This window comes from Mus caroli, unplaced genomic scaffold (assembly GCF_978045245.1).
Source record: "Mus caroli unplaced genomic scaffold, Mus_caroli_1 scaffold_7, whole genome shotgun sequence".
Lineage (NCBI taxonomy): Eukaryota > Metazoa > Chordata > Mammalia > Rodentia > Muridae > Mus > Mus caroli.
Window position 1 is genome coordinate 101,937,543 of NW_028227262.1, and position 17,403 is coordinate 101,954,945.

Consider the following 17,403-nt stretch of genomic DNA (forward strand, 5'->3'; position numbering starts at 1 on the left):
GGCTTCATAAACAGGACCCAACATTCTGCTGCTTACAGGAAACCCATCTCAGGGAAAAAGACAGACACTACCTCAGAGTGAAAGGCTGGAAAACAATTTTCCAAGCAAATGCTATGAAGAAACAAGCTGGAGTAGCCATTCTAATATCGAATAAAATTGACTTCCAACCCAAAGTTATCAAAAAAGACAAGGAGGGACACTTCATACTCATCAAAGGGAAAATCCTCCAAGAGGAACTCTCAATTCTGAATATCTATGCTCCAAATGCAAGGGCAGCCACATTCATTAAAGAAACTTTAGTAAAGCTCAAAGCACATATTGAACCTCACACAATAATAGTGGGAGACTTCAACACACCACTTTCATCAATGGACAGATCGTGGAAACAGAAACTAAACAGGGACACAGTGAAACTAACAGAAGTGATGAAACAAATGGACTTAACAGATATCTACAGAACAGTTTATCCTAAAACAAAAGGATATACCTTCTTCTCAGCACCTCATGGTACCTTCTCCAAAGTTGACCATATAATTGGTCACAAAACAGGCCTCAACAGATACAAAAATATTGAAATCGTCCCATGCATCCTATCAGACCACCATGGACTAAGGCTGATCTTCAATAACAACATAAATAATGGAAAGCCAACAAACACGTGGAAACTGAACAACACTCTTCTCAATGATACCTTGGTCAAGGAAGGAATAAACAAAGAAATTAAAGTTTTTTTAGAGTTTAATGAAAATGAAGCCACAACATACACAAACTTATGGGACACTATGAAAGCATTTCTAAGAGGGAAACTCATAGCTCTGAGTGCCTCCAAAAAGAAACTACAGAGAGCACACACTAGCGGCTTGACAACACACCTAAAAGCTCTAGAAAAAAAGGAAGCAAATTCACCCAAGAGGAGTAGATGGCAGGAAATAATCAAACTCAGGGGAGAAATCAACCAAGTGGAAACAAGAAGAACTATTCAAAGAATCAACCAAACAAGGAGCTGGTTCTTTGAGAAAATCAACAAGATAGATAAACCCTTAGCCAGACTCACTAGAGGGCACAAGGACAGCATCCTAATTAACAAAATCAGACATGAAAAAGGAGACATAACAACAAACCCTGAAGAAATCCAAAACACCATCAGATCCTTCTAGAAAAGGCTGGAACAACAAAACTGGAAAACCTGGACAAAATGGACAAATTTCTAGACAGATACCAGGTACCAAAGTTAAATCAGGATCAAGTTAACAACCTAAACAGTCCCATATCCCCTAAAGAAATAGAAGCAGTCATTAATGGTCTCCCAACCAACCAAAAAAAGCCCAGGACCAGATGGGTTTAGTGCAGAGTTCTACCAGACCTTCAAAGAAGATCTAATTCCAGTTCTGCACAAACTATTTCACAAAATAGAAGTAGAAGGTACTCTACCCAACTCATTCTATGAAGCCACAATTACTCTGATACCTAAACCACAGAAAGATCCAACAAAGATAGAGAACTTCAGACCAATTTCCCTTATGAATATCAATGCAAAAATACTCAATAAAATTCTCGCTAACCGAATCCAAGAACACATTAGAGCAATCATCCATCCTGACCAAGTAGGTTTTATTCCAGGGATGCAGGGATGGTTTAATATACGAAAATCCATCAACGTAATCCATTATATAAACAAACTCAAAGACAAAAACCACATGATCATCTCATTAGATGGTGAGAAAGCATTTGACAAAATCCAACACCCATCCATGATAAAAGTCTTGGAAAGATCAGGAATTCAAGGCCCATACCTAACCATGATAAAAGCAATCTATAGCAAACCAGTAGCCAACATCAAACTAAATGGAGAGAAGCTGGAAGCAATCCCACTAAAATCAGGGACTAGACAAGGCTGCCCACTTTCTCCCTACCTATTCAATATAGTACTTGAAGTCCTAGCCAGAGTAATTCAACAACAAAAGGAGATCAAGGGGATACAAATTGGAAAAGAAGTCAAAATATCACTTTTTGCAGATGATATGATAGTATATATAAGTGACCTTAAAAATTCCACCAGAGAACTCCTAAACCTGATAAACAGCTTCGGTGAAGTAGCTGGATATAAAATTAACTCAAACAAGTCAATGGCCTTTTTCTACACAAAGAATAAACAAGCTGAGAAAGAAATTAGGGAAACAACACCCTTCTCAATAGTCACAAATATTATAAAATATCTTGGCGTGACTCTAACTAAGGAAGTGAAAGATCTGTATGATAAGAACTTCAAGTCTCTGAAGAAAGAAATTAAAGATCTCAGAAGATGGAAAGGTCTCCCATGCTCATGGATGGGCAGGATCAACATTGTAAAAACAGCTATCTTGCCAAAAGCAATCTACAGATTCAATGCAATCCCCATCAAAATCCCAACTCAATTCTTCAACGAATTAGAAAGAACAATCTGCAAATTCATCTGGAATAACAAAAAACCTAGGATAGCAAAAACTCTTCTCAAGGATAAAAGAACCTCTGGTGGAATCACCATGCCTGACCTAAAGCTTTACTACAGAGCAATTGTGATAAAAACGGCATGGTACTGGTATAAGAAAAGTAGACCAATGGAATAGAATTGAAGACCCAGAAATGAACCCACACACCTATGGTCAATTGATCTTCGACAAGGGGGCTAAAACCATCCAGTAGAAAAGAGACAGCATTTTCAACAAATGGTGCTGGCACAACTGGTGGTTATCATGTAGAAGAATGTGAATTGATCCATTCCTATCTCCTTGTACTAAGGTCAAATCTAAGTGGATCAAGGAGCTCCACATAAAACCAGAGACACTGAAACTTATAGAGGAGAAAGTGGGGAAAAGCCTCGAAGATATTGGCATAGGGGAAAAATTCCTGAATAGAACAGCAATGGCTTGTGCTGTACGATCGAGAATTGACAAATGGGACCTCATGAAACTGCAAAGCTTCTGTAAGGCAAAAGACACCGTCAATAAGACAAAAAGGCCACCAACAGATTGGGAAAGGATCTTTACCTATCCTAAATCAGATAGAGGACTAATATCCAATATATATATAAAGAACTCAAGAAGGTGGACTCCAGAAAAATCAAATAATCCCATTAAAAAATGGGGCTCAGAGCTAAACAAAGAATTCTCACCTGAGGAATACCTAATGGCTGAGAAACACCTGAAAAAATTTTCAGCATCCTTAATCATCAGGGAAATGCAAATCAAAACAACCCTGAGATTCCATCTCACACCAGTCAGAATGGCTAAGATCAAAGATCAAAAATTCAGGTGACAGCAGATGCTGGTGAAGTTATGGAGAAAGAGGAACACTCCTCCACTGTTGGTGGGATTGCAAGCTTGTACAACCACTCTGGAAATCAGTCTGGCGGTTCCTTAGAAAATTGGACATAGTATTACCGGAGGATCCAGCAATACCTCTCCTGGGCATATATCCAGAAGATGTCCCAACTAGTAAGAAAGAAACATGCTCCACTATGTTCATAGCAGCCCTATTTATAATAGCCAGAAGCTGCAAAGAACCCAGATACCCCTCAACAGAGGAATGGATACAAAAAAATGTGGTACATTTACACAATGGAGTACTACTAAGCTATTAAAAAGAATGAATTTATGAAATTCCTAGGCAAATGGTTAGACCTGGAGGGCATTATCCTGAGTGTGGTAACCCAATCACAAAAGAACTCAAATGATATGTACTCACTGATAAGTGGATATTAGCCCAGAAACTTAGAATACCCAAGATATACGTTAAAATTTGCAAAACACATGAAACTCAAGAAGGACGAAGACCAACGTGTGGACACTTTGGCCTTTCTTAGAATTGGGAACAAAACATCCATGGAAGGAGTTACAGAGACAAAGTTTGGAGCTGAGACAAAAGGATGGACCATCTAGAGACTGCCATATCCAGTGATCCATCCCATAATCAGCCTCCAAACGCTGACACCATTGCATACACTAGCAAGATTGTGCTGATAGGACTCTGATATAGCTGTCTGTAGTGAGACTACGCCGGGGCCTAGCAAACACATAAGTGGATGCTCACAGTCAGCTATTGGATGGATCACAGGGCCCCCAATGGAGGAGATAGAGAAAATACCCAAGGAGCTAAAGGGATCTGCAACCCTATAGGTGCAACAACATTATGAACTAACCAATACCCCAGAGCTCTTGACTCTAGCTGCATATGTATCAAAAGATGGCCTAGTTGGCCATCACTGGAAAGAGACTTGCATTAGACTTGCAAACTTTATATGCCTCAGGTCAGGGGAACGCCAGAGCCAAAAAGTGGGAGTGGGTGGGTAGGGGGTGGGGGGGGGGGAGGGTATGGGGAACTTTTGGGATAGCATTGGAAATGTAAATGAGGAAAATACCTAATTAAAAAAAAGAAAAAAAAGATTTATTTATTATTATTATATCTAAGTACACTGTAGCTGTCTTCAGATGCACCAGAAGAGGGCATCAGATCTCATTACGGATGGTTGTGAACCACCATGTGGTTGCTGGGATTTGAACTCAGGACCTTTGGAAGAGCAGTCGGTGCTCTTAACCACTGAGCCATCTCTCAGCCCCAACTAGGCTTTTAAAGACACACACACACACACACAAAAACCAAACTCACTCTTTTTTTTTTATTTTGCTAAAAGAACTCATCTAACTCTGTGTTGAAAACTCATAGGCCATTCTCCTTACTTAGGCCATCATTCAAGCAATCTTCCTACCCCACTTCAAATTAGCTGAAGAGAATACACACTTTATTTGGTTTTTATTTTTCTCTTTCCTTTTTTGTGGCAGGAGTCATCATGAAACACTAAGAAGCATTGTACATTGCACATGGCTGCAGCCTTAACATAGTTCACATTTTCACTTTGAGGTAGGTCACTAAGTTGCTGGAGCTTAACCTGACCTGTGATCTTCTTGCCTTGGCCTGCTGTGTAGCTGAGACTATAGATCTTCACACCAGAACCACCTTTAAGGAGTTCTACATCGTTTGATTTGAAGACAATTTACTATTGTATTGACCTCAAGTAAAGAAATGACAGGTCAAGCACACCAATCTTGGCCCATTCTGGTGAGCACCTTGGATAGTAATCTTGGAAGCACCCAAGAGTTCATAGTAAGTTTGGTGTACCTTCTTCTGTCACCCAGTTTTGGGCATGTGGTCATGCTACATTTATAAAAAGCCATCATGTCCATGTGTATGTGGAAGCTAGAAGCCAACCTTAAGTGCCTCTCAGATGCCATCAACCTGCTTTGGGTTTTGTTTTGGAGACAGAGTTGCTCACATCTTGCAATATCAACTTCACCTTAGAAAATGTTTTTCAAACAAATAAGCTTCTAACATTTTGTAAAAGCTGATGATTTTTCTTGAACTGTACCTGTTCCTAATCAAGATTCATGGCTTCCTTTTCTTTTCTTTCTTTCTTTTTTTTTTTTTTTCCATGCAGATGTTGTATTTATTCGTGGGTTCAGTTTGGAAGTACCTGACACAGAGCACTTCAGCCTGAGTGGCCATATTTCACACATGAACTGTTTACATTTCCCGACAAAAACATGATATTCTTTATCCCACCTGCCCACCCCCCCAAAAGACACAAGCACCCCTGAGCACAAGGCTGGGATCATCAAGGAAGCTAGAGTACTCAGAACTACCCACGTGATACCCCACCATTAGCTAACGAGGCTGGGTGGTCGTAAAGATTATCTGAGTTAAAGCGGAAGGAGAGTATGTGCCGTGGACCGCAATGATGTACTCTTCCTTATTCATGGCTACATGGCTTCCTTTTCTATTAAAAAATCATTTTCATAACTTGCATAGCTTACTTTTATCTGTCGAAATATAAGGTAACTAGGTTTTCTAGTTACCAGTTCCTAGCTATAACTGGATCCAGGATGACCTCACACTCCTGGGCTCCAATGATCCTCCCACCTCAAGCTAGTACTGTTAAGAGGCAGAAGAGACACACTAAAGTCTCATCTGCAATAATTGAAGTCTGACCCTAGATTCAATGTCCAGTACCAAAAACCAAACTAAACAACACTGATGTCTATATTTTAAATAAACATAAAGCACACTCTCCATGCAAAGGTGTTCATGTTCTCTATTCTTATACCAGTTTTAACTAGTGCTACACAAAGCCACACACTGTCTTTACTGCTGTACTTTAAAGTAGGGGACTAAACTTAAACCATGCTGGTGACTGGAACTAATGGCATAGACCTATTAATTCCAGCTACTATGGAAGGTAAGAAAGCTTACCTAACCTAAGCTGCAGCCTAAGGACAACCTAAGCTGCAGAGATAGTTCAAGGCCAACACATATAATTTCTAGAGACATTTTGGCAGGGAGCATGTTGGAAAAAAAAACAAAGAAATCAAAAGGGTTGGAGGTAAATTATAGCTCAATAGTTACTTTCCTACCATTACCAAGGCCCTAGTACATCTAACAATCAAACTGCAACAATTTCAGTATTTTTGCTCTCACATAACTTGCTTCACTTACTTGGGTATTGCTCAAGAAAGGCTTTCAAGCTCATCTTCAAGTAGCTTTAAAAATCCATTATCCATGTTTCCATGTGAAAATACACTTATTTTTTTAAAGATAAAGAATACTAAAACTACAAAATCCAGACTTCCCCCATAGTTTTAGCAGCACTAAGAATGTATTCACAAGGGGTTGGTGAGATATCTGAGCAGATGAAGGCACTTGCCTCATGATCTTAGATTTTCAAGTCCACATGGTGGAAAGAGAAAAACAACTCCTCAAAGGTCCTCTGACCTTTGCATGTATACTGACAAGGAAAATTTTTAATTCTGAAAAAGCAGTTAACAGGTTGATGAGTCTATTCATTATAAAGTATTAAAATCAAAACAAACAAATCAAAACTTTGGAATATCCAAAGTGATCTCTTTTATTAAAAACAAAACAAAATGGGCTAGTTCACTAGTTAAGAACACTTGTTGCTCTTCCAGAGGACCAAAGTTTGGTCCCCAGAACCCATATGGTGGAGCTGTTAACTCCAGTTCCAGAGCTAAGATTTAACACCCTCTCCTGGCCTCCTTAACACCAGGCATGTACACGGTGGACATATATTTTCTTAGTCCCTGTTCTATTGTTCTGAAGAGACACCAAAACCAAGGCAACTGTTATCAAATGAAAGCATTAACTAAGGGCTGGTTTAGTATCAGAGGCTCAGTCCATTATCATTATGGTAGGGAGCATATACAGGCAGGTGCAGGAGAAGTATTGAGAGCTACATCCTGATCCACAAACAGAGGTGGGGGAGTAAGGAGGAGAGAGCATGCTGGAGCTGGGTGCCTGGGCCTGGTGTGGGCTTCTGAAACCTCAAAGTTCACCCCCAGTATGGACACATTTCCTCCAAGGCCACACATACTCCAAGCCATACCTCGTAATCCTTCTAATCCTTTTCAAATAGTGCCACAACCTAGTGACTAAGCATTCAAATACATGAGCCTATGGGAGTCACTCTTATTCAAACCACCACATACATGCAGTAAAACACCCATATACATTTTTAAAAAAACAAAACAAAAAAATCTCTGTACAAGGCAAAGTCAATTATGTACAAAACATGTACAAAGCTAACACTGAAATGCTAAAAGGCAAAACTACTCTACCGGTTATGAGTTTTCTTCTTTCTGTATGTTTTGGGGCCCCTGATAATAGTGACCTACTTCTTTCTGCATAATTTCTTTCACCAAATAAGGTCTTTTCACCTCAGTAGACTATATGATGATTAATATTATACATTTTTGTGGCACATGTCAAAACCAGGGCAACAAAGATGGACTTCTTCCAGTATAAGGCATTTATTTACAAGAAGGAGAAAGCTGAGGAGCAGCAGCCAATAAGTCAAAGGCATGTAGTCAGAAAGTCTGTGGCACAAACTTAATGCTGACCATCAGTGTTCCTTTAACATTAACCCATAAGCAAAACTTAGACTTAATCCTTAAGATGGGAGAAGTTTATTACCCTGTATCCTCTTCCATCTCTCTCCCAAACCAGTCTCATACTTCCTAAAGGTAAGCCTGGGATCTGAATCCACTCCTACGATTCCACTTGGAACTGAGGAGTCTGCTTCATGGCTTACCAACCTCATGCTCATGCAGGATCCCAAACCTTCCCTTCTAGTTTGACCAGAGCAGGCCTTTTTCCAACCCCCAGGAAGGAAGATCTAAGTTCTTGTATCTTTTCTCCACTTTGTGACTTTAAGATGCCTATCAGGCACAGCTATTTTAGCTATTTTAGTGAGACTCTAGTGTATTTTGTATACCAACGGTATTTCTCCAGTGATATCTGGTGACAGTTTCTGTATATTTTATGCATATTTCTATATATCTCTCTTCTCCTAATTCCCATAGTATTTCTAATTTAAAGGATCTTTCACAGAAAACTGATTAAACAAACCGAGCAACTGTGTCAAGTAATTTTTAGTAAGTTTTATTGTTATAAATGGAGGCATCATAATTTAAACATTCAACTTAAAATGTATCTCCTATTATTAGGAGTTATGAACTACGCAAAACGAATTGGGAAGTTCAATTATCACCAAGAAAAGGAACACTCGGCTGCCCAGATGGCTCATCAGGGAAAAGGACCTGCCTGCAGGCTTGGTGACTTTATAAGTTTAATCTCAAGAACTGAATGCTACAAGTTTGTCCTCTGCCCTCCACAACTGTGTGGTGGCATGCCTGTGTACATATATGTGTACACACATACATACACGTACGTACACACACCTTTTTTTAAAGGAAAAGGAAACCTCCACTTTGAAGGTTATTTTAAATAAACAATAAAATATCAAAACATATTGAGCTTCATGAGATTAAGACTGTTTAATGGCAGGAATGTGAAGGATGACACAAGAATGAATGAGAACAGAAGACAAAGGAGAATTTGACCACTGGAATCAGGCTACCAAGTCAGACATTTAACCCTACCTATTAACACATGGAAAGGAAATCAAAAACCAAGTAACTCTGCATTGAATAAGCAGAATGATCTTCCTTGGCAGTGATTCTTCTATTACTATTTTCTTAGGATTTATGCTTTTGAAAATTATCTCACTGTCCTGGGAAATAGTTAGAGGACTTGCCTAACATACAAAGAGTTTGAGGCTTCCCTGGGTTCAATCCCCAACATCTTGCTCCAAAAACCGTCCAAAGAAAAACCAACTCACTATATTTTATCTCCAGTTGTATATCTATAAAAACATATGCAGTATAGAAAAATTAGCACAAAAAACTAAAATGAACAACTTCTTAAAGATAATCACTAACATGTACTTACTTTCCAAAATGCATACACTCACACTTGTAAAAAGTTTTATACAGCCGGGCGTGGTACCACACACCTTTAATCCCAGCACTTGGGAGGCAGAGACCGGCGAATTTCCGAGTTCGAGGCCAGCCTGGTCTACAGAGTGAGTTCCAGGACAGCCAGGGCTACACAGAGAAACCCTGTCTCAAAAAAAAAAAAAAAAAAAAAAAGTCTTATACATATTAATTTTTAGTATCTTTGTACTTTAATATTCAATATAGTATTACACAAATGCAAGGATTTACCTAAACAATGCCAATAACCCCAAACTGAAAATTAATGATAAAAATACAGGGGGGAAAAAATCACTAATCTATTGATCACCTTTTTATATTAACAAATTCCTTAAAAGCAGGCGAGCTATTTCAAGCTATACATCATTTTGAAAGTCTCTGCTACATTTTTTGCTCTTGAAAAATATTTAATTGGGGCTGAAGAGATGGCTCAGCAGTTAAGAGCATTTCCTGAGAAGCCAGGAACAGTTCCCAGCACCAACATGGCAGTCCTTAACTCCAATTACAGATCTAATGTTGTCTTCTACCCTCTGAGGTCACAAGGTCTCTTGGCCCAGGCACACATATGGGACGTACACATATGTGCATACAAAAACCCATACACACAAAACCAAATTCTTTAAAAAACTGTATTTATGGGCTGGAGAGATGGCTCAGTGGTTAAGAACACTGACTGCTCTTCTAGAAGTTCTGAGTTCAATTCCCAGCAACCACATGCTGGTTCACAACCATCTGTAATGGGATCTAAAGCCCTCTTCTGGTGTGCCTGAAGACAGTGACAGTGTACTTATATAAAACAAATCTTTAAAAAAAAATGTACTTAAAAAACTATATTTACTTATATTCTTTTTAGCAATGAGTAGGCATACTTCTCCATCTTCTCAACAAAGTGACTTATTTTAAAACATTACAGATTGCCACTTCTGGGAATACTGCTAGTGAAGCTCAGGATTTTTCATGTTTCCTATTCCAATTTTCCCACTTTTTTTTACCATAGGAGGAAATCTTTTTCCCATTAGTCTACAAGCCCCCTTTAATAGTATAAAAAAATAAACTCACTTGTAAAACCATTTCCTTAGTTTGTCATTTGCCTTTTATTCTGTTTATAAGATTTTACCATAAGGAAGTTTTACAAGTCTGAAGTAAATCAGTTCTTCATTAAAGTCTCTATTTTTGGTATTAAGTTTCTCAAACCTGAGACTTGAAATTGATACTTTCTTTCTGTTACTAATTTTTTTATAAAAATATTTTAAAAGACACAAGTTCACCTAAAATCACGACTATTTTACAGTGGTTTAATTACTTAAACCACTGCATACTTTATACATACTTAAATTGGTAGTCTATTTTCTAAAGTATTTTCTGACACACGCCTTTAAAAAATTAGCTTATTAAATGGATTTAAGAATTTGTGCACGGCCAATGAATCATAACATTACACCCAATTTAACAATAGCCCCAAAGTTCTACAAATGTTTATGTTTACACCATCACTGTCTACTCTCTAGTGTTTTCTGAAGGACCAGGAAGAAGAAACTCATTCTTGGGAACCAACCATAGTTATTATGTATGAGGAATTCTGTTGTAATGGTCAGACATCAATCCTTAAAGACTATTTCATTTTAATCTCTGCTAATCTTCCTTTAATTTCATATACATCACTTTCAAGGTGAGACCCTTGTTTAAAAGTTCAAGCTCTGGGATGACCATCTTGCTCTAACCTCCTACCTGAGGCTGTACACCTTCATAGCCTTGATGAAAACTACCCAAAGTCCAGGACCCTTCTATTTTCTACAAGGAGGGCTAAATGTCAGTACTTACACTTCACGTGGCTTTGTAAAGATTTGAAGTGGGAGGATGTACATAGATTTTGACATGAGCATTGTGCTAGGTATTAGGGTCAGATTTGTTCCAACCTGCCCCTAGGTAAAGTCAGTCTAATAGAAGAAACCACCAAGTATCATCAGAAGGTTAAGCACTGGGATAGAACCATAGACAAGACAACATGAGGCCCTACGGAAAGGTCCTAGACAGGATGGCAAAGCCAGCTTTCCTGAAATGAAGATGCCTGAGCTATCAAGTGATAAGAAAAAAGACATGATGTTAACCCAGAACAGATCAGAAATACAATCAAGCTGTAGTGTGAGTGGAAGCCAGAGAACAGAATCTTCCTTCTGTCCAGGTTTCCCAAGGGAAAAAAAATAAATACTATCAAGACTTTTCATAACCCTGGTGGTCAAACATGAAATGATATACTATGTTCTATAAGGTAGTTCTCCAATGTCTCATTGGTTATGTTCCCATGGAATCCACATATTTTAAGAACTTAGAGAAGTTAGATGGTATCACTTAAAAACTACCTTAGGTGCTTGCTGCCAAGACTAAGGAACTGCTGCCAAGTTTACGGAATCCCTGAGACCCACAAGATAGAGAAGAGACTATGAAGTTTGTCTTCTGGCTTTCACACGTGCACTATGGTGCATGCACATACATGTTTTTTTTTTTTAAGATGAATTTAGAACTGTCCTTTAAAATAGATGGTTAACAGCTTTTTCCTCCAAGCATACCTAAAAGATGAGTTCAAAATGAAACCACTGATTCTCAAAAATCAATTTATCCCATGACTTCATGGGAAAGGTAAAAAAGACTAGGCTTTGGGACTTATGAAGTGCTCAAACTTCAAGACAGTTATAACTTTGAGGCCCTAACAAATTAAATCTTAAGAATGCCAAGTAACTATTGTCTGACTTAAGGTTTGTTCATTTAAACATAATTTTCCTTGCTGAAATGAAGGTCCCTTATCCTCCCACAGAAACTTTTGGTACAACTGGGCTGGACTATCTTCCCAGCAGGGAACAGCCTTAAATACTAACCTGCTTTACTTCAAAGGCAAAGGGGTAAACAAACTTGTTTTTTAAAAAAATACTGACTCCTTAAATTAGAATGATTAATTTTAATTTTACAAACTGTTTAGATTTCCACAACTAAAGAAACCCTCAACCATTTTTTCCATAGGATACAATATATAGTTATGCAGGTGGAAGGGGGACACAAGAAAAATAACAGTTTCACTCTAGGGAAGCATGCAACATAATAGTAAACTTGCACTTTTAACAAGCTCAGCAGCAACAGTGACTATGTTTTCTGCAGCTAAAATGAAGGGGAGTAGTAAAACCCTAGGATTAGTCCAAAAAAAAAAAAAAAAAAAAAAAAACTCATTCATGGTACCAGCAAGATCATGTTCTATGTTATCTGAGGGTTACAAAGTAAAGTAGTCTGTGTCTTCAATGATTTCATAGTCACATGTATGGGAAATAAGCCTGCACTGACAAAATTAATTAGAGCAAGAAGGTGGAGTTCCCTGAACAACAGAGTCTATGTAATATCTAAAGACACCTGGCCAAATTAGCTCAGACTTCAGATGTATGTGACATACTAGGAATTTGGGCCACACCTTCCAAGGACCTGAAGACTCAGTAAAGATGTATCTTACAAACACCCTAGCATATTTAAAATTGGTTGTCTTTTAGGCAAAACAGTTTTTTAAAGATGATGCCAACGGGGAGGAAAGAGAAAGGTTAACATTTTTAGAAAGCGCTTTGGCCTTTTCTCCCAGGCTTAAGGCTTAGTAAGTGCTCCCCAAAACCTCCAAAAATGAGCAGAATATAAGATAAAGCAAGCCAGTGTTGTGTTGCATACTCAGAATTTAAAATGAGCTATAACTGTTTCAACTTACTATGGGAAGCAACAAATACAAGTTTTAAGTTAAAAAAGAAATCTTAAAGCCTTCTCAAACAAAGAAAGACCTCGTATCCTTATTTTTCTCAACTACACTGGCTTCTTCAGAGTGTTAGGTTTAGGTCCTAAAAATTGAAGTAAAAGGAGCTTAGTTCCTCTTTTGTCACCATAGTGCCTTTCTAAAACAGTAACCATTTATTCCATTCTTAGCTTTTGGCTGTTTTAATGCTACTCCAGCAAAGAGCAAGTACACACAGGGCAACTAAAAGCACTTGAACAACTTGACTGCATTTCGGCATGCGTGCCCTTACCACAAACCCCCAACGACTGTGAACTAACCACAAGTATCACCAGTGACCTCGTCAGGAAAGGGGAATCCTCCTTTTTTGGCATACCTAGCTCCCTTAACTTTGGGGATTAGGCTCAAGGAATGAGAGTGCAAGTGTTCCTTGCTTTCTTAGTTATCTCCTGAGTAACAACACAGTGCACAGGTGACAGAAAGAGGGGGTTCTCAGGGCCACGCGGGATTTAAGAATAGAGGCCCGCAGAGTCTACAGCCCCCGACTCAGTCCTCCTGGCCCGGTGCCCGGTTACCTTTGGGGTCAGAGCGCGCGCTCCCGCCGGGACCGGGGACGCGCCGAGGCCGCCGCACAGGGAGGGCCCAGCTCGACTGAGGAGAGCTGGCGGACGCCCGGGGGCTCCGTTCCTTTGGAAAAGCACACCGCATCCCGGCGCGCCTGCTCGGCCACGCTCCCAGAGAGAACGGAGCCCGGGGCACCACTGTTACCCAATAATCATGCCCCGCACCGTCGCAACAATGAGTGCCCCCGGATCCCCGAGAGCACGAGTCCCGCGGCCCTGAGCCGCCCCGGCCAAGCGGAACCCCCAGGGCCGAGGGGAAGGGAGGGGTGGCGCGTGAGGTGCCGAGGCCGGCGCCACAGGCCGCGGTGAGTCCGGCTTTTTCCCAGTGCGTAGCCGGGGCCTGGCCCTGCGAGTCCCGGCCCAGGCCGAGCCTGACCGGCCCGGTGACTCAGGCCGGGCCTGCCCGCTCCGCTCCGCCCTCGGCGTCCTACGCCCACGACTTCTCCGGCCCGGCCGCCATTCTGCCTAGCCGCGGCGCGGCGCCTCAGGCCTCGCCGGCAGCCCGGGCTCGGACGCCGCAGCCCGAGTCACTGCGACGCCGCGGCTCCGCCGTGGCCTGCGCTGCCTCCCGCCACCGCGGCCCGAGCCGCTACTCACCCGCATCTCCGGGCGCCCCCCGACGCTCGGGCGACGGCGTGTAGTGCTCGCGGGGCCCGCCGAGGTCTGGCCGCGTCCCTCAGCGCCCGGGCTGCCCCGCCTGGAGCTGCGTGCGACACGGCGCCCGCTCCTCCTCCTCCTCCCCTGCCCGCCTGCCGGCCCTCCTCCTCCCGCCGCCGCCGCCGCCGCCTGCACCACGCAACCTCCGCCCTCTCGCCGTCCCTCCGCCGCTCCCCGCCCTCCCGGCTTCACCGGCTCTGGCGACCGCGGGGCGAAGCCGTGGGGGAGGGAGGGCCCGAACGCACCGCCATCGGCGTCCGGGGAGGGGGAGCCAAGAAACCGTCGCCGCCATCGCCGGGCCTGCGGCGGCGCGGGAGGGGCACGGAAACGGCCCTCCCAGAGGCCCTGGTCGCCCGCTTCGTGGCAAGGACCCGCTTCGCGCGGGCATTTCTACCTGCGAGCCATGGCCTCTGCTTCCCAAACGCCGAGCCGGGTCCTGCCGGAGGTGCGGAATCCTCCGCCAGGTTTTCCCGCCGCCCTCGCGTCGGGGCGGCCTCTCAAGTGCCGGCTTCCCGCCACTTCGGACTTCTCGTGGAGGCCGAGCTGAGGCTGGGGGCTCTGACCTCTGAAGACACTTCCGGAAGCGGCTGTGGGAGAGGGGCTTCGAGCTCCCCCGCCCCTCCCCTCCATGCACCTCCCGGGAGCTGACATGGGTCCCAACTGCACTGATCCTGGCTGGTGTCTCCCGTCCCGGAGTTGAACCAGAGGCAGTATCCCCAACCGTGAGATGAGAAAGTCAAATGGGCAGGCGGACTCGAGAGAAAAGTGCTACTGCTTCACCGACACATCCCCCCCGCCCAACCCTTTCTACCTGCAGGCCTTGGAGATCCTCCTGCGGAAACCTCCAGCTTACACACATACCCACGTGGATGTGTGTCTCCCTCTTTAATACTTTTCTGCAGTGGCCTCCCTTCCCTCTTGAGAACCTTTTCACTTTCACTGTATATGGTTCAGTTAGGGAGAGTTGGGAGTTGCGATTCCAACCAGGGATGGCATGAAATAGTATTGTTTTTACATCTAGAATAATCTCACCCATTGGAAATCAGCTGCTGTCGTCTTGTGTTTTGTAATATTCAATTGTAAATTTGGCAACACCCCTAGCCACAGGTGAGAGGCTGGAGAATGGATTTACCCCATACCTTGTTAGAGGCAGCTGTTTTAATATCCTAGCTTAGATCTGCCATTTAATTCTGTGAACTAGCAAGGGAAGATTTTCAATTAGCCCATCATCTGGGCCAAAGATATATTTGATGTAACTTCTGAAACTTTTCACCAAACTAGAACACCACAGAGATTCTTTCTAATGCACCATTTCGGGGCAGAAATCCTCAGCAGACCTGACAAGTCCCAAATCCACAGCTTGGGTAACCCGTGCTTCCTCTCAAAAGAAAGTCCCACTGGTGTGTAGTCCAGTAGTTCTCACCCTGTGGATCGAGACCCATTGGACAAACTTCTATCTCCAAACACATTTACATTACGATTCATAGCAGCAAAATTACAGTTATGAAATAGCAACAAAAACCATTTTCTGATGGGAGTCACCTGGTGAACTGTATTAAAGAGTCACAGCATTAGGAAGTTAAGAACTGCTGGTTTAGTCCCTTCCATCGAACTGTAGCTTTTTGTCAACATCTATTAAGTATTTTTAGAAGTGTTGTTTCTTCACGTGTATACCAAATTATGTTATCTTTACATTTGTCTGGGGAAATGATTTTTAATTTGTTTTATGTCAAACACCTCAATAACTCATTCAAAATAAACATGATTTTAGTAACTTTTCTGTAGACATATGGTAAGGGTGTAGATAAAAAATGTAAGGCTTGTTCCTTATATATTTTGGCTTTCATTTTAAGCTGGATTCCCATGTATTCATAGATAACAGTTTACTTCCTCTCATATTTCCTAATCTGTTGTCTTCAGTCTCACCATTCTATATGGTCCCCTTTCCTGTGATTTTTCACCTCTGGATATGAGTTTGTATGTCAACTTGAAGGTTTTCTCCAACCCATTTTGCCTTGATACAAGTATTTAATCTATCTGAACCCACTCCCTGATTCTCCCTGTCTCCATTCCTTGTTTTAAAGTATCTTATTTACTGTCAATACTATCATGTTCGGTGGCTTAACTTGTTCATTCACCTGTGTCCACTTTGCAACCAGGTGGCATCTGTTCTGAGCAGATAACCCTACCTAATAGGACAAAAAGCTATGATAGTAACTTTCATGCTCAAAACACTCTTCATCTCCTCCCATCTCAGCAAAATGGATATCTCTTTGGATGAGCCAGTTTGGAAAGAGAGTGACACCAGAGTCAAAGCTCAAAACTGTCCCAAAGGTCTTTAATCAGTCAAAGTCAATGAGATTAAAATATAGCTTTGTAAATTAGTAACAATAATGAACTAGAAAAACTCAAGTTTTAGATTAGCTATTTTTAGAATATCGATTTTTAAAATACCCCATCACCAGCTTCCCATGTGTGCCTTCAGGTATGGGTTGGGCTGCAGGATTATTTCTTAAGTTTGCCAGTTTTTTTTTTTTTCCAGTATTTTGCTGGAAGAACATTGAAGCCTGCTCACAGCATGTTTACTACTCAGATGGAAGAGTACTGAGTCACTTGAACAGCCATACTTGGAAGGAAAAGTGCAAAACCAGAAGCTGACACTACCAGAGTTTATATTTGTGTGACCCATTATTAACTGGGTAGGTTTGAGCAAGTTATTAAACTTCTCAGTGTTTCATCATGCTCTGATATGGGGGTGATAATAGCTCACGGAATGTTAGCTAAACATTGATATTTCTGATGATAATAAAGACCCAGAACCTGAATTTGGGAACCACTCCATGTTCCTTCTGTCCAAGTTTTAAAAGTTATAATCCTACAATTTTTACTATGCTTTATATGTTCTAATGAACTTAATTTGCTTTGAGGCTGTGTAATTTTTAATTTTTTTCTTTTTTTGATTTTTCAAGACAGGGTTTCTCTGTACAGC

At 41.6% G+C, this 17,403-nt stretch overlaps 2 protein-coding genes across 4 annotated transcripts in view; one reads left to right on the forward strand and one right to left on the reverse strand.

The window, feature by feature from the left end:
• The window catches only part of Cul1 (cullin 1), an 80,567-nt gene extending 65,709 nt beyond the window's left edge, over positions 1–14,858 (reverse strand). The window contains exon 1 of one of the 3 annotated variants that reach the window (XM_021164540.3): positions 14,809–14,858. The gene's annotated coding sequence lies outside the window, so the exon portion shown is untranslated. Of the gene's footprint in view, positions 1–13,709; positions 14,157–14,354; positions 14,545–14,808 lie in introns of those variants that run through there. The other 2 variants (XM_021164539.3, XM_029478301.2) reach the window with 2 other exon arrangements.
• Positions 7,829–17,158, forward strand: LOC147003996 (uncharacterized). Its single transcript, XM_085840877.1, has 4 exons — positions 7,829–7,902; positions 13,631–14,062; positions 14,150–15,521; positions 16,957–17,158. The coding sequence occupies exons 1-3, from the start codon at positions 7,829–7,831 to the stop codon at positions 15,060–15,062; spliced, it is 1,419 nt and encodes a 472-aa protein (XP_085697003.1). The 3' UTR covers positions 15,063–15,521; positions 16,957–17,158.
• Positions 17,159–17,403: the final 245 nt, after the last annotated feature.

What these genes read in the sequence shown, in the direction of transcription:
- LOC147003996 (XM_085840877.1), top strand. Translation starts at nt 7,829, where the DNA reads ATGGACTTCTTCCAGTATAAGGCATTTATTTACAAGAAGGAGAAAGCT. An exon ending in CAGCAGCCAATAAGTCAAAG is followed by an intron (nt 7,903 to 13,630) that starts GCATGTAGTCAG and finishes GGGGGTTCTCAG; the next exon opens with GGCCACGCGGGATTTAAGAA. An exon ending in GGCCGGCGCCACAGGCCGCG is followed by an intron (nt 14,063 to 14,149) that starts GTGAGTCCGGCT and finishes CCGGTGACTCAG; the next exon opens with GCCGGGCCTGCCCGCTCCGC.